The sequence below is a fragment of the Sinohyriopsis cumingii genome, chromosome 11 (assembly GCF_028554795.1).
Source record: "Sinohyriopsis cumingii isolate HCF-2022 chromosome 11, ASM2855479v2, whole genome shotgun sequence".
Classification (NCBI taxonomy): domain Eukaryota; kingdom Metazoa; phylum Mollusca; class Bivalvia; order Unionida; family Unionidae; genus Sinohyriopsis; species Sinohyriopsis cumingii.
Genome location: NC_142971.1, coordinates 60254829 through 60281031, shown reverse-complemented (window position 1 = coordinate 60281031; position 26203 = coordinate 60254829). Strand labels below are relative to the sequence as shown.

At 34.8% G+C, this 26203-nt stretch overlaps 1 protein-coding gene across 1 annotated transcript in view; it reads left to right on the top strand.

The window, feature by feature from the left end:
- The window catches only part of LOC149788535 (endosome/lysosome-associated apoptosis and autophagy regulator family member 2-like), a 132374-nt gene that overhangs the window by 90622 nt on the left and 15549 nt on the right, over positions 1 to 26203 (top strand). Inside the window, exons 14-19 of the mRNA XM_089974550.1 lie at positions 3267 to 3405; positions 8679 to 8776; positions 12365 to 12453; positions 15571 to 15610; positions 20622 to 20864; positions 24872 to 24953. Coding sequence (XP_089830676.1) covers positions 3267 to 3405; positions 8679 to 8776; positions 12365 to 12453; positions 15571 to 15610; positions 20622 to 20864; positions 24872 to 24953 — 691 coding nt within the window. The remainder of the gene's footprint in view (positions 1 to 3266; positions 3406 to 8678; positions 8777 to 12364; positions 12454 to 15570; positions 15611 to 20621; positions 20865 to 24871; positions 24954 to 26203) is intronic.

The window sequence follows — 26203 nt, the reverse complement described above, 5'->3', positions numbered from 1 at the left end:
AGAGTCATATTGTGAATGAATGCTCTTTGTTTTTTTTGGCACAGGAAAAAAATAGTAAATAAAGCAAGCAAAGTTGTTTTTATTATAATCTTTTTAATTCCATACATCATATAAATTTGAGAGTATTTTAAATAAGAAGGCTTATGTACTTCATAAGAGTATGCTTGTCCAATGGCAATCTGCATGTACTTTCCAGATACTGCCATTATTTTGTTAGAGCAACTGTATATGACAGATTTCTGGGAAAATGAACTGGTTTCTTCAATTTGAAAATGTGATTTATTATATATTTTTAGTTATGATCTGTACAGCACCTATGGCATATGAACACACTTCTAGTTAGGGTTTGTATCATATCCATGGCATATGGACATATTTCAAGTTAGGGTCTGTATCATATCCATGGCATATTTACACATTTCTAGTTAGGGTCTATATCACATCAATGGCATATGGACACATTTCTAGTTAGGGTCTGTATTACATTCATGGCATATGGACACATTTCTAGTTAGGGTCTGTATCATATCTATGGCATATGGACACATTTCTAGTTAGGGTCCGTATCATATCCATGGCATATGGACACGTTTCTTGTTAGGGTCTGCATCATATCCATGGCATATGGACACATTTCTAGTTAGGGTCTGTATGATATCCATGGCATATGTACACATTTCTGGTTAGGGTCTGTATCATATCCATGGCATATGGACACATTTCTAGTTGGGGTCTGTATTACATTCATGGCATATGTACACATTTTTAGTTAGGGTCTGTATGATATCCATGGCATATGGACACATTTCTAGTTAGGGTCCGTATCATATCCATGGCATATGGACACATTTCTAGTTAGGGTCTGTATCATATCCATGGCATATGTACACATTTCTAGTTAGGGTCTGTATCATATCCATGGCATATGGACACATTTCTAGTTAGGGTCTGTATCATATCCGTGGCATATGGACACATTTCTAGTTAGGGTCTATATCATATCTATGGCATATGGACACATTTCTAGTTAGGGTCTGTATTACATTCATGGCATATGGACACATTTCTAGTTAGGGTCTGTATCATATCTATGGCATATGGACACATTTCTAGTTAGGGTCCGTATCATATTCATGGCATATGGACACGTTTCTAGTTAGGGTCTGCATCATATCCATGGCATATGGACACATTTCTAGTTAGGGTCCGTATCATATCCATGGCATATGGACACGTTTCTAGTTAGGGTCTGCATCATATCCATGGCATATGGACACATTTCTAGTTAGGGTCTGTATGATATCCATGGCATATGTACACATTTCTGGTTAGGGTCTGTATCATATCCATGGCATATGGACACATTTCTAGTTGGGGTCTGTATTACATTCATGGCATATGTACACATTTCTAGTTAGGGTCTGTATGATATCCATGGCATATGGACACATTTCTAGTTAGGGTCCGTATCATATCCATGGCATATGGACACATTTCTAGTTAGGGTCTGTATCATATCCATGGCATATGTACACATTTCTAGTTAGGGTCTGTATCATATCCATGGCATATGGACACATTTCTAGTTAGGGTCTGTATCATATCAGTGGCATATTTACACATTTCTAGTTAGGGTCTGTATTACATTCATGGCATATGGACACATTTCTAGTTAGGGCCTGTATCATATCTATGGCATATGGACACATTTCTAGTTAGGGTCTGTATCATATCCATGGCATATGGACACATTTCTAGTTAGGGTCTGTATCATATCAATGGCATATGGACACATTTCTAGTTAGGGTTTGTATCATATCCGTGGCATATGGACACATTTCTAGTTAGGGTCTGTATCATATCCATGACATATTTACACATTTCTAGTTAGGGTCTGTATCATATCAATGGTATATGGACACATTTCTAGTTAGGGTCTGTATTACATTCATGGCATATGGACACATTTCTAGTTAGGGTCTGTATCATATCCATGGCATATGGACACATTTCTAGTTAGGGTCCATATCATATCCATGGCATATGTACACATTTCTAGTTAGGGTCTGTATCATATTCATGGTATATGGACACATTTCTAGTTAGGGTCCATATCATATCCATGGCATATGTACACATTTCTAGTTAGGGTCTGTATCATATCAATGGCATATTTACACATTTCTCGTTAGGGTCTGTATTACATTCATGGCATATGGACACATTTCTAGTTAGGGCCTGTATCATATCCATGGCATATGGACACATTTCTAGTTAGGGTCTGTATTATATCCATGGCATATGGACACATTTCTAGTTAGGGTCTGTATCATATCAATGGCATATGGACACATTTCTAGTTAGGGTCTGTATTACATTCATGGCATATGGACACATTTCTAGTTAGGGTCTGTATCATATCCATGGCATATGGACACATTTCTAGTTAGGGTCTGTATCATATCTATGGCATATGGACACATTTCTAGTTAGGGTCTGTATCATATCCATGGCATATGGACACATTTCTAGTTGGGGTCTGTATGATATCCATGGCATATGGACACATTTCTAGTTAGGGTCTGTATCATATCCGTGGCATATGGACACATTTCTAGTTAGGGTCTGTATTACATTCATGGCATATGTACACATTTCTAGTTAGGGTCTGTATTACAACCATGGCATATGGACACATTACTACCTGGTGTCTGTATTACATTAGATATCAGTAAAGCAGTCATTTTTATGCCTCACTGAAAATATAGTAGGAAAATACAGCATAATCCTTTTCTGTCCAAGTGTATGTCCACTGTAGTTCTTGCAGTACAGTTAGGTAAGTTTATTAGGTACTGCAATTCTACCAGTTCATTTAGGTGAATTTACTAGGCACTGCAGTTCTACAAGTACATTTAGGTGAGTTTATTTGGCACTGCAGTTCTACCTGTACATTTAGGTGAGTTTATTGGGCACTGCAGTTCTTCCAGTACATTTAGGTGAGTTCATTAGGTACTGAAGTTTTACTAGTATAATTAGATGAGTTGATTAGGCACTACAGTAGGGAAATCATGTTCTAAGCATTTTGTACAGTCATCATGTTAGTTGATAATATTAAAGTAGATCTATCTAGTACACCTGTGATGTACCAATCTAAATGTTTTTTCCACCTATCATAGATATAAAAGTATATTTTTTGTATAGGTGGTATAAATCTTTCCTTGCAAAATACAGTTCAAAATAATTTCCTTTATATATTTTTTTTCTAGCTTTCATTTGATTGAAGGTGGTCATCTGTTTACATCAAAAGGGACACAGTTTTACAGAGCTTTTAACCTTAGTCTGTGTGGTGACCCAGAAAAATTCTCTGTCTCTTGCAAGGATAATCTTACCAGCTCCCTAGAAGAGGTAATACCACTTGATAATATTTATGCTTTTACAAGAATTACACTTACAGCCATATAAAATGTATGTATTTGGAGCAATACCCAATGAACTAACCTCAACTCTGCACTACAGTTAACAAATTTAGCACTGCAACAAATAATCAGATATCCACTTTGCTAATATTCATATTCTCTACTCCTCAGTATTGATTAACACTTTGGGCATTTTCATCGTCTATGCACAGATAACCTATTTTGACTCCGTGTTACTCGTATGCATGAAGTACATTATGTGTTTAACAATTTCCTGACATATGAGGTGATCTTGAATCAGGTTGATTAAACTTGTTTCTACTGTAAAAGACATATTTTTGACTTGATTTCGATCCAACTTTCAGTTTTTGTTCATATGATCAAGGTCTTGCATAACGCATGCGATCCACACATATTAATGGGGTAATCTTGAATGGAATTGGCTGCCTTTCTAGATTCTGTATTAATGAATTAATTGTGATCAGACTTGTAAATAGGCTTAAATCAACAAGATTTCAGATGCGTAGAATTATGAGCAAGATTTGTGGATATTAATGAGTTTATGTTTTCATCTAATTGGCAGTCTGTCAACACTTAAGCAACTCCATCTCAGATTGTGATCAACCCAGTAAGTAGGCTTACATCATCAAGGTATATAATGTGTCTGACTGAGTAAGATCTGCATATGTTAATGAGGTCTAATTCCCAGAGTTTCTTGCGACTCAAGAGTGTATTTTTAATCAAACATGGTAAATAGTCTTGTGTTGGATGATATTTATTATGAGCCTAGCATACCTGAGCTTGTATTAGTATTGCATCTGTTTCTAGAGACTCTTTATTGATTCAATTTGGTTAGATAGGCTTATATCTTTGTTGAGAATGATCATGAACAAAACTCATAAGACCAGTGAGGTGATAATGCATCTGATAGTTGGAGCTCTTCTGCTGAAATCTTGATACATCTTATTAAATAGTCTCACATAAACAAAGTGTTCACTGGGTGGATTATGAGGGGAAAAAATCTAAGCATAATAATGAGGTAAACTTGTATCAGATTGGCTTAGCTTCTTACCATGTTGAATTTCTGTCGGACTTTGTTCCAGCTTGGTATACAGTCATGTTCTCTCAATGTCTTTGACAGTCTTGGTATATAGTCATGTTCTGTCAATGTCTTTGACAGTCTTTATATTAACTGAGCTCTGCCAATGTTAGTGAAACATCATGCATCTGACTGGTTGATTGACTTAGCTTGTTACCTCTCTAAATATAAACAAAATATTTTTTTACCCTTTTTATTCAAAACTTGGTCTGGGGGTTTATGTCCACAAGATCTTGGATGACTTGATTAAGAGCAATGAACTATATGTATTACTTACACCTTTATCATCGCAAGAAGTTTTAGTACACTGCTGTAAAATGGGTAAAATCAACATTACAAGTAAAATCTACATGATGTAAAGTTCGGGAGATAGTTTACATCGGTTGTACTCTTATGATACTATACTAGTAATGGTTCTTAGTGAAATGATCAGCTCCTAAGGCATATAAGGCAGGTAAGCAATATTAAGCCCATTTGGATCTCTTGTTTTTAATTCAGACTTTAGAGATTTTGTAATATATTTAATTTTGTTAGTTGATTCAATATTTTCTTAAATGCTACAACTGGTTCTTAAAACCCTTTTATACAACCTTTGTTTTATATCTTAATAATTGTACTTGATTATTTCAACCGAACATACAGTAAGATGGAATATATTTAATTTTGTTAGTTGATTCAATATTTTCTTAAATGCTACAACTGGTTCTTAAAACCCTTTTATACAACCTTTGTTTTATATCTTAATAATTGTACTTGATTATTTCAACCGAACATACAGTAAGATGGAATGACAATACCTTTTAGAGTATGATTCATGTTTTTCATATCAATATAAAGATTGTAATTCTTATGTGTATATAATGTGTATATTTTGGGGATAAAATGAAATTTCTCTTTTTTTAAATCTAATTTCTTTTTGATTGAAAGTATCATTATGAAAGAGGATTTAAGGTATTTCATTGTTTAACATATAATTAAAGGGTGTTCTGGTTGGGCAGGTTGTTTCTGGCTTGAGGGTTATCGGTGTATTTTTTTTCTTTGTAAACTTGATATTTTTATTAGATATCTGTAATGGTGATTGGTCTTTTTTGGTGATGGCAGATCATCCATGCATGTTCATCAGATCATTCATTCAGCAGCATCATTTTGTTATATTTTAGTAACATCGTTTGCAAGCCTGTATAAATTCATTGCAGGGAGGATTATTTATTTCAATGTTATTTATTTATTTAAATTTCTGTAACTGTGTGATAATGCTTGTGGCAAGTTGACTTATTTATAATCTTTTTATTGTTGGTTTTTTTCATACCCCAGAAAGAGGGACACTTGGATTATTTAGGGGCCTTAGGACAGGGTTATCTAGGATTTGGGTTCTTCATTTGTTTATTTATGGAGGTGTGGGTGCACAGGTGTCTGCAGACAGCCATTGTTCATGTTCTTGTCTTGTTGTTTGTAGCTCAGTAATTGTTTTTTGGGAGGGACGGGGAGATTAGTTGGGTCCCAAAATCTTTTGAAATGCTTGCTAGAGACATTTCTCATGAACAAATAGTCATATTGGTGATGAATCTAAAATGCAAATGGTGCCGATCTCGCTTCCAATATAACCATACTGTTGCTGTTCCTTCTGAATGGATGGTTATATCAAGATGGGGTTTTCGCAAAGATTTCTCATGCGGTTAGTCCAAAACAAAAATTGTGCCAATCTTACATCAAATATAGTCACTATTTCAACACTTGGCAGCTAAAAGAGAAACTATTTTACATGGGATTACTTGAAATTCTCTTTCAAACAAAGAGTATATGGGTGTGCAGTTTCGCTATTGTATCTTCCTATTATGGTATAGATCCTGCCAATACGTGTAACACAGAACAGAACATTGCTGATGAACTGGTATTTGCAGTGATAGTAAACTGATAAAATGTTGACTTATTCCTTCATTTGTTTCACTCAAAGGTTGGGTCTTTTTCAGTATCTGTTCTTCTAACACCCCTTAAAAATATTTATGGAAGATGTTTCTGCAAAGAAAATGTTTGAACTGCATCTTTTATCCCATGGCAGTGTTCAGAAATGTCGGATATGAAACTTGAAGTATTGTATGAGTTGGCACCCCAAAACAAGACAAAATCACTTGTTTGGCAGCACTTCTGGCTGAAATTTTCTGAAAAGATATCAGGAAGTAATTCATAACATTGCAATTTTTGGCAGTGTAATTCAGAGTTGAAGCTTGCAAGAAAAGCCTTAATAAACTGACAGGTTGTCAAAATGTAATGCAGTTGTGCAATTATTGAATTGTGAGTGGGATGATTAACTTGACTGCTGATGTTTGCCAACATGATCACATACTGCACTATGTGCCCAGTATATTTGCCAACATGATCACATACAACACTATGTGCCCAGTATACATTTGCCATGATCACATATTTGCACTATGTGGTCAATATACATTTTGTGCCAGCATGTTTACATAGATCACTATGTGGCCAGTATATTTGCCAGCATGATCACATACTGCATTGTGGCCAGTATATTTGCCAGCATGATCACATACTGCATTGTGGCCAGTATATTTGCCAGCATGATCACATACCGCACTATGTGCCCAGTATATTTACCAACATGATCACATACAACACTATGTGGCCAGTATACATTTTCCATGATCACATATTTGCATTATGTGTTCAGTATGCATTTTCCATGATCACATACTGCACCATGTGACCACTATATTTGCCAACATGATCACATACATACTGCACTATGTGGCCAGTATACATTTTCCATGATCACATATTTGTACTATATGACCAGTATATTCGCCAGCATGATCACATACTGCACCATGTGGCCATTGTATATGTGCCAGCATCCTTACATACTGCACCATGTGGCCAATGTATGTGTGCCAGTATGATCACATACTGCACCATGTTGTCAGTGTACATTTGCCAGCATGCTTACATACTGCACCATGTGGCCAGTGTATATGTGCCAGCATGCTTACATACTGCACCATGTGGCCAGTGTACATGTGCCAGCATGATCACATACTGCACCATGTGGCCAGCATTGAAAAGATGCAGTTTAACAGGATTTGAGACTCACCAGTAAGTAAAGATGTTATTGCAATCATTGCTTAAATAGAATTAGACAACATCAAAGTTATAAGAAACTTGGACATCTTGTTGACTATTTAATATTAATTTGAATTTTCTACAGATTTTGCCAGATATATTGCTGTACATATCAAACTACACCATTCTGTATCACAATGTATCAAAATAAAAAAAATTATGGCAGTTCTCAGCCCCATTAGAAAATCATTCCCTTGCTTTTTCTAATATTCAAATAACTCAACAATGGCCTTATTTTATAGTTGGATTATTATATCTCATATTTGCCATTCAGCCTTTATATCTGTTGCCAAATGGATTTGTCCATGGGTGTGGCCATGAGATATAAAAATGGACACTTTCTGATTATTATTATTATTATTATTATTTCAATAAACCCTTATTGAAATCAATGCATATTTTAAATATGACACCATCACATACTTGCATGATAACTTATGTGCTTGGATTATGTCCTTGGATAGTGCTGTTATCTCAAAATGTAAGATGTAGTTTGCTGATCCTGTCATAGATTATGTCCTTGGATGTTACCATTAGCTCAAAAACTAATATATTGTCTTGGATATAGCACTTAGCTGAATAATATTAAAGTGATTGGAAAGAAAATAATTGAAAGTATTTCAGTTATTTTTTAAATCATGCAAGTTACAGCATTTTAGCTTATCATTAATGGCTTATTTGATAATTTTAATAAATTATAACTAACAATTAGTTATTTATTTTGCAATGGTATTTTGTGTGAAAGGTTTATCATGCTTTATGGCATTCTTATTTCTAGTATTTATAAGATAGTAATAATACAGTTGTTTGGTACCAGAAGTTATTGGTATGTTCATTAGGCTTATTTTAATAGCCACATACAGTGTATGAATTAAATATATCAGAAAGTATACACACATTTTATTTTAAAAAATCCTTTTTCTAATACATTTTGAGGATTACTGATTGATACTTGGGAATTAGTACCGTCATAAATCATGCATGACATTGCAATCATATAAAGATACTTTTTTCACCTTTATTAGTCTTCAAAGACAGAATCAGTCAAATCAATGATCTGCAAGATGACCATGGTTCCAGCACAAGGTCCAGTTGATACTGTCATGACTACACAGTCTACAAGGTAGGCTCTATCTCCCCCTCTCTCTCTCTCTATCTTTCCCCCTCTCATTGCATTGACTTTATGTGTGTTTGTGTGTGTGTGTGTGTGTGTGTCCATTTTTTATTCGCCTATGAAGTAGATGTACCTATAGCTTCAGCTGTCTGTACACTTTCTGAGTAATGTTATACCTGGAATCTTAAAACTTGGTGAGGGGATGCATCTTGATGAGAATAACAATGCCCTCAACACAAATGTAGATCACTGTGTTTGATGTAGGTCATTGTGACCTTTATTTCATGCTTCATGACTTGCCTTGAATTGTTTGGTTTACATTTTTATCTCAGTACTATTCATGATAGAATCGTGAAGCTTTATAATTGTATACATCTCTATTTGCCTCAGCCGGGTCATACCAAAGACATATAAAAATGATACTAGCAGCTGCCTCACTTGGTGCTCAGCTTTAAGAGGTTAGTGCTAAGACTGGTTGGCCTGATGTCAGAATAATGTGACTGGGTTGGACATGATGTTACGTGTCTGTCTCATGAAGCCACATTGCTAGACATTGCAATAAACTGCCACAATACAGACATCATAGCAATATGGCTAATAAAATTCTTAAAGCTTGAAAATCTAAATCATACATACATTTCTATTAGTACTACACCCATACCACAAAGAAGGTTACTCTGAGCTGCATTTCACATTTTAATCCCTTAGGTTAAGTGTTTTTCTTTAGCTCAAAACCTTTCGGGTTTTTTGCACCCAGTATACATACTGTTATAGCTAGATTCATTAAATTTGGTAAGGGCTGTGTCATCATGGTTAATATACCCTGATCACAAATGTAGGTCACCATGATTTTTAAGGATTACTGATTGATACTTTTGGATGTTTTATTTTGTATCTTAAGCACTATTCAAGATAGTATCATCAGATAATATGATTGTATCCATTGCGTTTATTTCATGACTAGATAGGCTTGGTTTGGTGAGTGGGTTTAATGTCATTTTTCAACACATGATAAGCTATACATAGCAGCCAGTGGAGGAAGAACTGTGGAAAACCCTGGGAAGAACCATCAACCCAAAAGAAGCTACTGGTAAGCTTTCTCACCTACCCACATTGGCTGAGCTGAGACTCAAACCCATGCACACAGAAATGGGATGTCAGTGGTCTGTAAAGGCATGTGCCTTTGACCACTCAGCCACCTAGGGCCCAAACCAGATTAATAGCACCCTGTATGTATGGATGGATGGATGGATGGAGGGAGGGAGGGAGGGATGGATGGATGGATGCATTGTGAAATTTGGTGAGGGGATGTATCAGGATGAGTACAATGTCTCATGACAGAAGTCGATCACTATGATCTATATTTCATTATTAACTGACTTCATATCAGTATGAAGTGCCTTTCATGCCAGACTCATCAGACTAGATGATCGTATGCATCCCTAACTGTACTATTCAATCAAAAGGTCACCCTCAGAGATCCATATTTCACATATTTTGGTTCAGTTCCATGGTTTTACTGTTCATCCTGTAATCATCAACTCATTGACTGTATACATCTTTTGTAGTTCCAGACCAAAACAGGCCATTGTGATCTATATTTACATTTTATTGGCTCAGGTTAGGTTATTTCTTTTAGCTCATGACCACATAGGTGTTTAACATGTTCTCTGTATACTAAAGAGCTATAAAACTTGGCGCTGGATCTTTATAAGCACTACCTGCTCTTTTCAGAAGTAGATCACTATCAACAATGTTTTATGCTTCACTGACTTGGATTAAATTTTTAGCTTGAGGTCAGTTTATTAGGCTCTGTTCTTGCTAGATTTGGTTTGGTTTACTGATTCAAGGTACAGGAATGCAAGTAGATTACTGAGTGCCAGGACAGAGTAAAGTGCCTTGTTCAAGGCACTGGCTACACACAGGTTGGTCCATTGGTAGGATTTGAAACCACACACTTTCAGTCATGAGTCTGGCATGCTAACCACTGAGCCAGCATGTCTTCCATTTATGCTAGAATCATAAAATTGATGTTTGCTACCACACTTTTAACAACGAAAGGATCTCATCATATATCAGCCTTGACTGGCTTAGCCAAACGTTTTGAGTCATGACCACATGAGTTAATGGCATGTTATATGCTTATTGTCCAACCAGAAATAAAGAACTTTGGTGAGTAAATAAGTTCTACATACTGCTTACATAAAGAGGTCTCTGTGACCTTAATGCTATGTGACTTTTCCTCCTATTTTGCTTTAAAAGTTTATTACATGGGTAATGTTTATATTCCAGTCATGAAGCTTGATATTTGTATGCATATTTTGTACTACAGCTATAAAATTAAAACCATGACCCTCATTTTACTTCATTTCCTCCACACTAGACCTGTATACATTCTAGGCTACTCAGAATGGTATTTTTGACCAGTGCCGTTGAAAGTAGGAATAAATATATGTATTCACTGGTCAGCTTTACATTTTATTAACTATATACAAAATATATATTGGGGGGCCCCGAGTGGCCGAGTGGTCCAAAGCGCTCTTCATTACGGATCACTGCCATCTCACCTCTGTCTGTGTGAGTTCGAGTCTAGGATTCGGCCAGTGTGGTTATGTGAGAAAGCTTGCCAGTAGCTTCTCATGGGTTGGTGGTTCTTCCCATGGTTTTCCCAGGTTCTTCCTCCACCATTAATACTGGCCGCCATGCATAACCTATCGTTTGCTTAAAAATGGCGTTAAACCCCACAACAACAACAAAATATGTATTGTGATATATTTCCTCAATAACTGTATTTTATATGTGAATGAGTATAGGAATTACGCAAGTAGACTATCATGCTTTTGATGTGAGGCACCCATGAAAGTTCAGGAAGGTAGTAATTGATGCATGAACTATATACTGCTGGTTGTCACTCCTAGGTCACTCAAAGAATGTGACTTTCTGATGTCTAGGGGTGTACAATGATAACAGCCTCTCAAGTGGTTAATAAAAATATTGTTTAATAGATAAATACAAAAACAACATTCAGCTGTGTCCTATTAGCTTATTACCTGTACACTGGTACAATACAAAAACAAAATTCAGCTGTGTCTTATCAACACTGGTACAATAGAAATGATTTTTTTCTTTAAATATATCTTTTTTGCCCTGTCAGTTTAAGTAAGGTAAGTAGGTAGGTGGTTATACAGTATATCAGCACAATATTGGTTATATAATACCAATTTCTAGTTTAAATTTCAGATTCTAAATTGATGATAAATTCATCTGTAAAGATCAATGATTGTCAAAAATATTTAGTTAGAAAAGGGGTCAAGATCACTGGAGACTAGTTAAAATAGAGGTGTTCATTAAACTTGGGTATTTATTTAGCTACAGTCACAAAACACTTGATGCATTTGGAAAAGTGGTACTTCTGTAAGTGAAGTATCTATGAAATCATCACAAAACAAGTTCCTTACTTAAATAAGAAATCGTAGATTGTGTTACATACATTTTTATTTGTAACATTACCATAAATCTATTACAATATTATTCTAGCCACCCACCCACTCCTGCTGAAACCTCTAACAGTTCTATTCAAAGCTGTTTATCTTTTAGCATTGGCGACCATCTGACTAAAGTTGTCTGGAACCAGACTGATAGGAACTTGACTAATTTGTACACAAAGGCAGGATTCAACATACAAGGTATGTCATTAATTTTATGTATATTATTGTTCCCATATTTCACAAGAACAGTCTGGAAAGGTTTTACCCTTCTGAAAACTGCAATTTAAAAGATGACACTGCATTGATGACTTGACATTGTTTTACTTTAAGATGACACCACATGGACAGCTTACCATGTTTTACCAGGGCTTGTGTTTTGAGAAGCATGATCGCTCTTGTGTCCCATCACACTCCAAAAAATGCTTTGAGGACTGTGAGCCATTACTCTCCCCAATGTTATTGTTAAAAACAAAGATTTCCAGGTGATTTTGAGCAACTTTCTCAACTTTTTTTTTCCAAATTTCATGGCAGTTGCCTTTCACAAATACTGATGTGCTTACAGGTTTTTCCATTTTGATATATGATACCATGTGCCATAAATGATGATGTGCCTTAACCGATGTTGTAAATGTTTGAGAAGAGTGAATAACTTTCCTCAACACCACCAGGAGAGCAATTTACAGCTCTTCTGAATTTAAAAAGTACCAGCCATTTTCCTTCAAGATTACATGGATGGCATGACCGTGTTTTCTTTTCAGATGATACTACGTTGATGGCTTGTCAACGTTTTTAAGCATTACATAGATGGCTTGACCATGTTTTCTTTTAGACATAACATAGATGACTTGACTGTATTTTCTTTTAGACATTACATAGATGGCTTGACCATGTTTTCTTTTAAGGTGACATTACATAGATGGCTTGACCATGTTGTCTTTTAAAATGATACTACATAGATGGCTTGACCATGTTTTCTTTTAAGGTGATATTACATAGATGGCTTGACCATGTTTTCTTTTAGACATTGCATAGATGGCTTGACCATGTTTTCTTTTAAGGTGACATTACATAGATGGCTTGACCATGTTTTCTTTTAAAACGATATTACATAGATGGCTTGACCATGTTTTCTTTTAAGATGACATTACATAGATGGCTTGACCATGTTTTCTTTTAGACATTACATAGATGGCTTGACCATGTTTTCTTTTAGACATAAGATAGATGACTTGACCATGTTTTTTTTAAAGATGACATTACATAGATGGCTTGACCGTGTTTTCTTTTAGACATTACATAGATGGCTTGACCATGTTTTCTTTTAAGATGACATTACAGAGATGGCTTGACGATGTTTTCTTTTAGACATTGCATAGATGGCTTGACCATGTTTTCTTTTAAAATGACATTACATAGATGGCTTGACCATGTTTTCTTTTAGACATTGCATAGATGGCTTGACCATGTTTTCTTTTAAGATGACATTACATAGATGGCTTGACCATGTTTTCTTTTAGACATTGCATAGATGCCTTGACCATGTTTTCTTTTAAGGTGACATTACATAGATGGCTTGACCATGTTTTCTTTTAAGGTGACATCACATAGATGGCTTGACCATGTTTTCTTTTAAAATGACATTACATAGATGGCTTGACCATGTTTTCTTGTAAGATGACATTACATAGATGGCTTGACCATGTTTTCTTTTAAGATGACATTACATAGATGGCTTGACCATGTTTTCTTTTAAGATGACATTACATAGATGGCTTGACTGTGTTTTCTTTTAGACATTACATAGATGGCTTGACCATGTTTTTTTTTAAGGTGACATTACATAGATGGCTTGACCATGTTTTCTTTTGAGATGACATTACATAGATGGCTTGACCATGTTTTCTTTTAAGATGACATTACATAGATGGCTTGACCATGTTTTCTTTTAAGATGACATTACATAGATGGCTTGACCATGTTTTCTTTTAAGATGACATTACATGGATGGCTTGACCATGTTTTCTTTTAAGATGACATTACATAGATGGCTTGACCATGTTTTCTTTTAAGATGACATTACATAGATGGCTTGACCATGTTTTCTTTTAGACAACTTTTTTGAGATAGCTTTTGCCATTTTTCTTGGAAGGGTAATACAGATATGTATATAGCTGACTTCAAAATACCACCATTATGGTTCTGACTGAAAAAAATGCTGAATGAAAACTGATGTATAGGGATATTTTTCATCGATACGTGCTTGGTGTGACATATTTTTCCATTGAAACCAAGTTTCTGTCTGTGAGAAAGAGAAATTCATTTTGAATTTGTCTTAGTTTTTTTCTTCTTTTCCTTGGGTTAAAATTACATGTATGGTATTTAGCTGTGTTCATGTGGTGCATCCCATAATGTAAAGAAAGTTGAACCTTAATCCATAACATTTTATGTAAACATGTTTACTCTTTGACAGACTTGCATGCAAAACATGCAAACTGCATATATATATATATATATATATATATATATATATATATATATATATATATATATATATATATATAATCAGAGAAAGGATGTAATTGACATAATATTGTTGCCATTTTGCAGTGATGTCGGACCTAATGAGTACAATACAGCGCATCATACAACCATAGATTCCATTATTTTCCATTTTGTTTTATTTGGTAATGTCGGCATATTTTTACCTAACACTTCCAACTTCATGAATAAGTTCTTCATGTTGTACAAACACCTCTCTCTCTCTCTCTCTCTCTCTCTCTCTCTGTCTCTCCATGTTATGTGAATACTGGGACAAGAGTAAATATAGTGCCAGATGTAAATTTTGCACATAATCTCATTTTGTTACATACATATGGAATATGCATGTTTCTCTCATAAGGTCTATTATGGAATGCATTTTATACATTGGTATGGAATATGCATTTTATTCCCCTCAGATGGCCTGTTGTTTATTGTGTTGATACAGAATATACATTTTGTATCCTTCAGATGGCCTACTGTGGAGCACCTTTGTCATTGTTATGTGCAGCTGAGATATATATTTATGTACTATGTCAAAAGATTAATTTGTAGAATTAACATTAACCATTTTGTATTTTTTATTCCATATTACAAACCCAGATTTGTTTTTGGCAAAATAATGGTCTTATTTCTCTTTCCTCATTTGTTGTAACAAGAGACGGAGTTCGTGTTAGAATTCTGAACTCGATATTTCAAGATTAGTTGTACTTAGAATTTTTGCATCTTCTTGAAGACTTAATTAAATATTATATAATATTAATTATTTATATTTAGGTATAGAAAATGATATCCAGTTCCACTATGCTGCTAACACGTAAGTAGATAACGTTTTTATGTCCTTACTGCCTGCTTGTAGTGAGTGTATGCATCATGGTTCGGTCCCATGTCTCTATTCTCAGCATTTATGTCTGTACATCTGTCAAAGTAAACTTGATAGCGTTATTATACAACAACAAAATACTTGACAAAGACAAATGCAATTTATTAAAATAGTTGTTTTTCTAATTTACACTTTTCTGTTGAGATCTACTTGCCTTCTCACCTTCAAAAAGTGGTTATTTAAAGGGACATAACTTAGATTGTAATCCTAAGAAGAAATGATTATACTCTATTTCTCCTTTTATATAATTTGACATTCAAGGTAGCACTTCATAAAGAATCATTTTATTAGAAAACCTTTATAAAAAGCAATTCGCAAACAATATTTTCTGCCAAAAGATTTTGTGATTTATCTTTAAATCTTTTGTTAAGAGATAAAGAAATCAAGAGACTTTAACATTTAAAATTCAGGCTATATCTTTTTAGAATAACATTGGTACTGTCACTAATCTAATTATCTGGACACAAAAAATCAAATTACATTTTTCTCTGTGCAGAACATTTCTTTGACTAAAGAAAATTATACATTTTCCTGAATTTCTTGTACCAATGAAAATTATACATTTTCCTGAATATTTTATCCCAAAATTTAATATCCTTATTGTCACGGTTGTGAATTTTATCCCAAAATTTAATATCCTTATTGTCATGGTTGTGAATCTTATCCCCAAAATTAATTTCCTTATTGTCACGGTTGTGAATTTTATCCCAGAAATTAATATCCTTATTGTCACAGTTGTGAATCAGTAGACCCTGCAAGTACAGTGGTGGTTTAAAGTGGTCTATTATGCCCTGTAAGTACAGTGGTAGTTTAGAGGATCTAGTTAGCACTGCCAAGTACAATGGAGGTTTAAAGTGGTCTATTTGGCCTTGTAAGTACAGTGGTAGTTTAAAGGATCTATGTAGGCACTGCAAGTACAGTGGTAGTTTAAAGGATCTAATAGGCCTTGTAAGTACAGTGGTAGTTTAGGGGATCTAGTTAGCAGTGCAAGTACAGTGGTGGTTTAAAGTGGTCTGTTAGGCCTTGTAAGTACAGTGGTGGTTTAGAGGATCTAGTTAGCACTGCAAGTACAATTGAGGTTTAAAGTGATCTAGGTAGGCATTGTAAGTACAATGGTGGTTTAAAGGATCTAGTAGGCCATGTAAGTACAGTGATAGTTTCAAGGATCTAGGTAGGCTCTGCAAGTGCAGTGGAGGTTTAAAGGATCTAGATAGGCATTGTAAGTACAATGGTGGATTAAAGGATCTAGTAGGCCTTGTAAGTACAGTGATAGTTTCAAGGATCTAGGTAGGCACCACAAGTACAATTGAGGTTTAAAGTGATCTAGGTAGGCCTTGTAAGTACAATGGTAGTTTAAAGGATCTAGTAGGCCTTGTAAGTACAGTGATAGTTTAAAGGATCTAGGTAGGCTCTGCAAGTACAATGGAGGCTTATAGGATCTAGTAGGCCTTGTAAGTACAGTGATAGTTTAAAGGATCTAGGTAGACTCTGCAAGTACCTTGGAGGCTTATAGGATCTAGTAGGCCTTGTAAGTACAGTGGTAGTTTAAAGGATCTAGGTAGGCACTGCAAGTACAATTGAGGTTTAAAGTGATCTAGGTAGGCCTTGTAAGCACAATGGTAGTTTAAAGGATCTAGTAGGCCTTGTAAGTACAGTGATAGTTTAAAGGATCTAGGTAGGCTTTGCAAGTACAATGGAGGTTTAAAGGATCTAGATAGGCTTTGTAAGTACAAAGGATCTAGGTAAGGGGGTGCTCATCAGTTATTATGTACTTTTGAAAGAGTGACACATGTATGGTGAAGTTGTTTGCATTTAAAACATGCACGATGGAGAGAATGTTGGCATACCTCTGTGATGCATTAATGTAATGTGGATGATATTTCTTTGGATACTGTACATGATCTAAGCACACTGCTAACTAAAATGACTGCTCCCATGTGCTAAAAAATCAGCCTGAATTAATCTAAAGTACACTGTCCATAGCAGTTATTAAAATAGGGAAAATGAGTTTTGCCAGACTAGACAATACCAGCTTCTGAAAGTGCAGTGAATGAATTACAAAATATATAAAATGTAAAAAAAGTTATCGGCTCTTTTTTATACAATTTACCTCTGAAGTTCAGGAAGTGAAAATGACCAAGTGGAGCCAGCACTTTTTTGAAAGGTGCACATCTGGAGTAAGGCCAAGTCATATACTCTATAACCCATATTACACCCATCAATCGTACACCAAAATAAAGGGAATTAAAGGTTCCTTGAATTATGCCTAAGATATACAATGTCTTTTTTAAATAGCCAGTATAACCAGTGAGGAAAGGGAGGATTCTTTTTCTTTAAAATTATAACCCTATGCAAAATATGAAACTGTAGAGTGCCAGCTAAGCCTTGTAAGTACAGTGGTGGTTTAAAGGATCTAGTAGGCCTTGTAAGTACAATGGTAGTTTAAAGGATCTAGTAGGCCTTGAAGGTACAGTGTTGGTTTAACGGATCTAGTAGGCCTTGTTTGTACAAAGGTGATTTAAAGTGGTCCAGGTAGGTTGTAAGTACAATGGTGGTTTAAAGGATCTAGGTAGACCTTGTAAGTACAGTGGTGGCTTAAAGGATCTAGCAGGCCTTTTAGGTACAGTGGTGGTTGAAAGTGGTGTAGGTGCTATGACCCTGTGGTCAAAGCTAAGTAAGAAATAAAGAGTGAAAAGACAAAAACGTTAATAAATTTAAATAAAGAATTTATCTTCCTAAAATGCAAAGTGAAAATTTTGAAAAAGGAACTTGCAGTATCATGAATGAAATCCCAAATAGTCTTAAAAGTTTATCACAAGTCCATATATATATGAAGTTCCCAATTGATTCCAGTGGTATTCCAACTACGTTCCAATATTAAATGTGTTGATGTGCCAGCAGTCTCAACTGTGCTAATGTGCCAGTTGCCTGGATTGTGGCAATGTGCTTAGTGTTTTTTGATGTATCACAGTAAAATAATCCAAAATGTTTTTGTCTGAATTCACTATAATTCCAAACTAATATTCTAGTCCAAGAATAGTATTGAGCACTATAATTCTAGTGAATGATAATTTGAATAAATAAGTCCACCCAGGTAAATAAGACTGATTCTGCTTCATATATTAAGGCAAGTGCATAATTTTTCAAGTAAACATCATTATATAAAAAGATAAGAGACAATAATAGAGCCAGGATGTAGACCAGTCTTCTTTATAAAACATTCAAAGTTGTCAACTAGTTTAGGAATTTCCAAATGGAAATCTGATGTCCTAGACTCAGACACAAATAAACATGTTTGTCTCCATTATAAATGATCCAAATATTTAATCCACAATTACAGAGAAATATTTAGCTATGTATTATGGTGTTTACAAAATAAATGTCCCTGGTCAGGTACAACATGAATTTGATTCAGGGGTCACATATCCAGCCGAAGTGGGTAACTAAGCCACCTAAAAAATGTAAACTTTGTCTTCTTATGTTAGGAAAGTGAAACAACTTCACCCTATGATTTTTTAGAGGATCATTGAACAACAGTCCTTTTTCAGATGCTCATTCACCTTGGCCAGGTTAGTTCCAGTGATGTTATATATAGCTCAAACTAGGGGTCCCGAGTGTCCGAGTGGTCTAAAACGCTCTCCATTATAGATCACTGCCATCTCACCTCTGTCTGCGTGGGTTTGAATCTAGGATTCAGCCAATGTGGGTATGTGAGAAAGCTTGCCAGTAGCTTCTCGTGGGTCAGTGGTTCTTTATGGGATTTTCCCAGGTTCTTCCTCCACCATTAATACTGGCTGTCATGTATAGGCTATCGTGTGCTGAAAAAGGTGTTAAACCCTACAACAACAACAACAAGCTCAAGGCGAAATGTATGCCTCAAGCCATCAGATAGTTGGTGTTGATATCATTTGTGCTGACAAACTCTTGCACATTCACAGGCATGTGTTTTGATAGTTGATTGACCATTAACCATATCCCAAGTTTGTTAAAACTATTACTGCCTGAGTTATCCTTGGGTGATAAAAACATACAAACTTGTGTTTCAAAACTTAAACTTACTTAAACAGCAAATTTATGTTTTAAGAATAGAATCGGTAACATGAATGTTTTAACTGCCATATGTACATTAAGATCAGTTTGGAATGGTAAGTGAGACTGTCATGTGGAAATAATGGCATAAATCTCTGTTCTGGGAAATACCATTTTATTAGATTGTGTCTTTTCATAAACCATTTGCAAATATATTCGGGAAAATATACAATTCATAGAAAGCAGTCTAAATTTAAACTACCACACTGCAGGCATTGTAGTGATGTGACTGAATTTTAAAAAAGCTACATTAAAAACCCAAATCTCATACACACATACACAAGTATTGGCTCACTTTATTTAGGGAACTGCTTGATCATAAGTTTTGGAACATATTGACTTTTTATTGCTGCCATTTGACAAAACCTACATTTGATACCTTTGCTAATTAGGGTAATCAAAACGTTTTCATAACCAGACAGTAGACTAATCAGCCACATTGTATTGCTAATGAATTTTGACATGTTTGGGCCTTGCATTGGTTAGGGAACTGCTTGATCACAAGAAAGATACTCAACTTGAATAGAATGGTTATGTAAATCTTTAAGCTGATGAAAAACGGAGATTATAATGTTTGCAATTGTATCCCTGATGTATTTTTGTTACATCCAGAATTGCAATATAAATAAGAGCACTCCAATACAGCAGAACCATATATATTTATAATGAACATAAAGAGGCCAGTTAGACTGGTTCATTTTTTGTTTATAAAACTGGAGAAATAAAAAGAGTTTATAATGACTAAGATTTTGATTAATATTTTGCTAAATTCAAAAATTTCTATATAGCTGAGATCATTATGAACAATTTCCACTGGATATCTGTTTACATCATATTTTTTTTCTTCTCCCAACAGACCAACATTGGCCTGTCCCAATGGAAGAACCACAATATTGTCTCTGCGCTGTGACATGAAACAGGAAGGTTTAGGGATTTTAAGTCCACCTCCCAAATGCCCAGATGGAACATGTGATGGATGTACATTTCACTTCTTGTGGACCACCCAAAATGCCTGTCCAATTTGTCGCCAAAATGACTTTGAGAAGATTATTGGAGAATGTGTTCGAGGCAAACAGATAATCCATTACTATCCCCCAAAGTATGTATCATGCGCTGTTACTTTTGTGTCAGCAGTAGATATTGGTTTTAAAAGTCATATTAGGAAATGGATACCATAGCTAGCAAGGAAACGATAAGACCATTCCATGCATCATGATACGAAATCTTTAAAAAAAATAGAGAGGCAAACCAGTATTTGTTCATGAACATGGAAGATTAAGCATAACTTTTGTAAAGTAAACCTCTTTGTGTTTTGATTCTCTGTCTTTTATATCTGTGTGTATCAAAATGGCAAATTTATTGATGCATTGGTGAATAAAGATGCCAGCTAGTACCAGGTACATGGGTACCCGCCCATTAATAATAACCCAGGTAATAAAATGAACAACCAGGTACAAGTTAAAAAAAAATATTCCAAGTTCAGATCAAGACACAAAATAATAATTACAGTTCGAGGCTCGTGTCATGTGTGAATTTATTCATCATCATCACAGAGGCTTACAATTTACTTGTCATACATGTATTAAATAATGAAAACGAGGTCACTTCTCTCCTCTCTTATGCAACCAATTTAAGAATCAACACTGATATTTAAAGCTAGACCATCCTAACTTTGTGCCTGTCCATGGTTCATGTGCTATTTTTCTTGCAACTTAAATGCGCTTGTTTTGAGCGCCTAATGACATTAACTACATCAATACCTTTCATTGATAGGGACAGTAAGTACTGATTAAGAAATATTCGAAGACTTTTTTTTATATATATACGTATTACAGTTCAAATAAAAGAAAGCACAATAGAAATGTCTGGTTTAACTAATGTGGCCCTGGAGCAAGTATTAGTTGTTTATTTTTTGTTGCTTTTTATATAAAAAATAATTAGTAGCAAATCTAAGACAGATATATTTGTCATGGCAAAGGCGACACAAAAACTTAGTTACTGTAATGGAAAACTATACTGAATGAAATTATTCTCTGAAATATTTCAGTATAAGGGAAATATTTGTTATTTAATAGCACTGGAAAAAAATCTAATACAAATTTACCACGTGTAAATATGGTAATTTTCATACTGATTTTACTTGAAACAGTTCCAAGAAAACAGACAGGATTCTTGAATGGGAAACTACTTATCATAGATTTATTCTATTTTGATACTACATATGTAGTGAACCAGTCTAAATTGAAAAAAAATGGTGCCAGATATTAAAATACGGGCTGTATTGCTGTGACCGTTGGATGTTAAATGACTGAAAAATGTTAGAGGAGAGGGATTTTGTTAAACTTAAAATCATTTTGCAGTGGACTGTTGTTAAGTTACGAACCATGTCAGTTACAACAGTCATGATTTGTGAAAGTTACTGTAGACATGTAGACTAGTTCACGTGAGTGTTATGCATAAATAATGTATCCATTTCTTTTATGTCTATAGACATGTATTAACTACTAATCCACATGGATTTAGCTAATTTATGACAAAAATTTTAACTGTAGATCCAGGTAAATAGCAAAAATAAATGTCCGTTACATAAAATAAATATGTTCATTTTTCATAGTTTTCTGTAATTATGGCATGTAATATTTAGATTGCTGTTTTTATTTTCAGATTATGCATTTTGCCACTTATATTAATTAAACTAGGTTCATATTTAATACAATTTCCCTTTGATTGGGTACCAGGGTAACCGATCGTTAGGATTGATGGGTACCCAGTAGAAATTGCCAACAATTCTGGCTTCTGTATTGGTGAATTGTTTCACCTGTAATTATATCACAGTTTACAGGAGAGATATAATAATAATGATATTCAGAACATTTGTTTGTAATGATAAATTTATATCCAACTTGCATTCTTTATTATTAAAATTCTGAATGTTTCACTGATGATCAAGAATGAATTTGGCAGGACTTCTTTTTTTATTGTCTGGTTTGTTTGTATGATCATCCTTTGCCCCCAGATATTTTATTCTTTACTTTATTAGTGTATTTTAATGTCATTTGAGTACAAAGTCCCAGAGTTGTTTATTTCTACAATTATGTTAAAATATTATCGAGAAAGTACAGGCTGTGGATGAAATATTTATATGATTTCTGACTTCTTGTGTGGCACATTTCATAATCAGCCCCATGAATTATGTAAAACTTACGGGGAACATATAAAACAGGTTGTCTAAGAGAATTAGTCATGATCTTCAAATTAGGCTGCTTATTACGGGGTTACCATGCTACCAGGAAATCAAGAAAAATTAGGAGAAATGATAATTCTTTTCCCGACCGTGAAAAGTCCTTGAATTGTGCAAATATTGACGGAAGTCAGGAAAAACCTGGGAGTTTTTCTCCACAATGTGATGCCCAAAACAATTATGTAATTGAATGGTAACTGAACTGATCGTGAGTTAAATTTATTGAGTTCTAACCAGAATATTAGGAAGTTGCAGTATGGGTCATTTAGGTGCTTGCCATAAATATATTTGTTGAGACAATCCAAACGCTCAGTGGATTAGATTCATCTAGTTGACTTTTTGTTTCACAGCCAGCTCGATATCTGGATTTTGTTATTTATTTAAGGTATGAAAACCAGTTTAGCATCACAAGAGGCCAACATGGTGGCATTAAACCATAGCTGCTTAGCGGATGGGCTAGCAAACTTAAATTTGTTAAATCGAGTTATACCTGCATGAAATCGATATGAAAATTATTTATTTTCTCAGAAATAGCGAGAGTATTAAAATTGTTATGTCTTTAATCTGTTGAAAGATGGTGAAACTAATGCGTTGATGAAATTTGAGCTGGTACTAGCAATTTTGATAACATGTCGCATGAGCACACAGAATCTCACAACCGTCATTTTTCAGTATTGTAGAAAAAATAAATGAAAGTAGTATACTGGTTGTAATAAAAATACAAAAATGAAAGAGCACAAAATTCCCTATATTTATTCAGAGACTAACTTCAAAGTTTTGTTGTATCACGTGACTACCACGTTGATATGTGATCTCTCATGCATTAGCTTACAAAGCAGGGAACCAGACTACTCTGCTTGATGAATAAGACTGGCCAGGTTTCTTGTAGTTATTCTCAAAATAAATATGTTCAGAATTATGTGTTCTTTCTGGACACCACATGGTCTCTTCAGCCTACTTCTATGATCTTGGACACCACATGGTTACTTAGCCTATTCTATGATCTTGGACACCACATGGTTTCTTCAACCCATCTCTGTGATCGTGGACACTGCATGGTTTCATCAGCCTATCTCTCTGATCTTGACACCACATGGTTTCTTCATCTTATCTGTATGATCTTGGACACCACATGGTTTCTTCAGCCTATTTCTATGATCTAGGACACCACATGGGTTCTTCAGCCTATCTGTATGATCTTGGACACCACATGGTTTCTTAGTATCTTAGCCTATTCTATGATCTTGGACACCACATGGTTTCTTCAGCCTGTCTCTATGATCTTGACACCACATGGTTTCTTCAGCCTATTTCTATGATCTAGGACACCACATGGGTTCTTCAGTCTATCTGTATGATCTTGGACACCACATGGTTTCTTCAGCCTATCTGTATGATCTTGGACACCACATGGTTTCTTCAGCCTGTGATCAGTAATATATTGAAAGCAAAACAGGATGACTGCTGGAAATTCACTTGCTCATTTTTTTAGTATGGCATTTAGCTTTATTAAAATGATATTTTGCTATTTTTCATGGGAACAAAAAGCCAGTTGATCTCAAATTTTATTGATTTATTGATGGTAAGGAAGGAAAGATGATGGTTTAAAACAAAGCTTATTAATGCATATGGATATGTGATGACAGAAACCAGTCAAAGTTTATATGAAGTGAAAGTGTATTTTTATAGAATTTTATATGTGGAAATAAAGCATAATGATTTTTACCATTCTTGAAACAGAATTATTTAATTGAACGCATCCATAAGGTTTCCTAATAAGTTCATCATGGTATCTCCTGCATGACCTTTGGATTATGTTCAGACTATAAGGTAATATAGAACTGATTTTTTTATAACATCTTCAGGAATTGTACTTTAAAAGACACGAATGAGAAGAGGCAGGTGGAGCAGAAATGCACTGTGGAACTGAGATCATTGCCATTCATGGTAAGCCCTAATTGTATGTGTTTTCCTCTAGAAAGCCAGCCAGGTTACATCATAAGCACTCCTGTTTCAGTCCCTTTTTCAAAGCCAGTGATATATAATAAGTTAAAACAAAGTAGAATGTTTGTTTGGGCTTCATGTTAGAATTAACAACACCATTACTAGGCACAAGTAAGAGAGAGCACACTCGACTGATCATCCCTAATATGTGAAACTTGAGATTTATGTATTAAACAGTAAGGGTATAATGATATACCGATAAATTGCAATACAGAATGCCCGATATGGTACATCGTGATACAAGTATGGAAATACAGGTATAATAGATTTTTTCTTCACCTACACTTGACTAACCATAGCGATATGACTGAAAAATTGTTAAAGCTACATTAAAAATCTAAATCACACACACACTCACACAATTGACTAACTTTGAGCAGACAACTGTCTTCCAATTGGGTTAGCATCATTACCATCATGGCAGCTTCTAAAGTTCATGAAAAACCCAAGAGCAGATAGTTTATTTTGGAATAATTTTTCACTAAAAAGGTAGTTTGGCACCAATACACTTAACAAAACTGTTGCTCTAATATGTACAAAGCTGGAATCAAACATGCAGGAGGAACAACAAACCTCTCAACTCATTTATGGTCTACCATTACTGTGCAACAGTGAAGTGATACAATACACGGCACAACAGCCAAAGGTTACATATCGAACATTTCAGGTCAGCAACCAACAATTGTGGGTATGCAAGTTGCACATACTAAATATGAATCTTCGTCATCACGAGCCACAGCTATCACTCATGACATTGCCAGTTTCATTATTCATGACTTGCATCCATACAGTGTTGTCAAAGAATGATTCTTAAACATGCCACAGGTGCTTGATCTGCAGTCAAAAAGTCAAAGAGGACATAAAATCACACTTGTCCCCTGCTTATATTTTGTACTTATTTTTATTCCTTGTCATTTAATTTTCTGACCAAAAGACCTTTCTGATCAGGCAAAATAATACTACAATGTCTGTGCTAAATCGTTTATGTAGTTATTATATTTATTGGGTGTTTTGGTGAAATAATAAGCAACATGATTTTATTTTTTTGTTCAGTGAAGATTTTTTTTTACACGCTAATTGCTCATTATTACAGTACAAAATAAGTGAAATTAACATTAGATCATAAACGTTGTCCACAACCAACATGTATTGATATATATCACAATAAAAAAATTCTGTAGTGCAGTATGTTT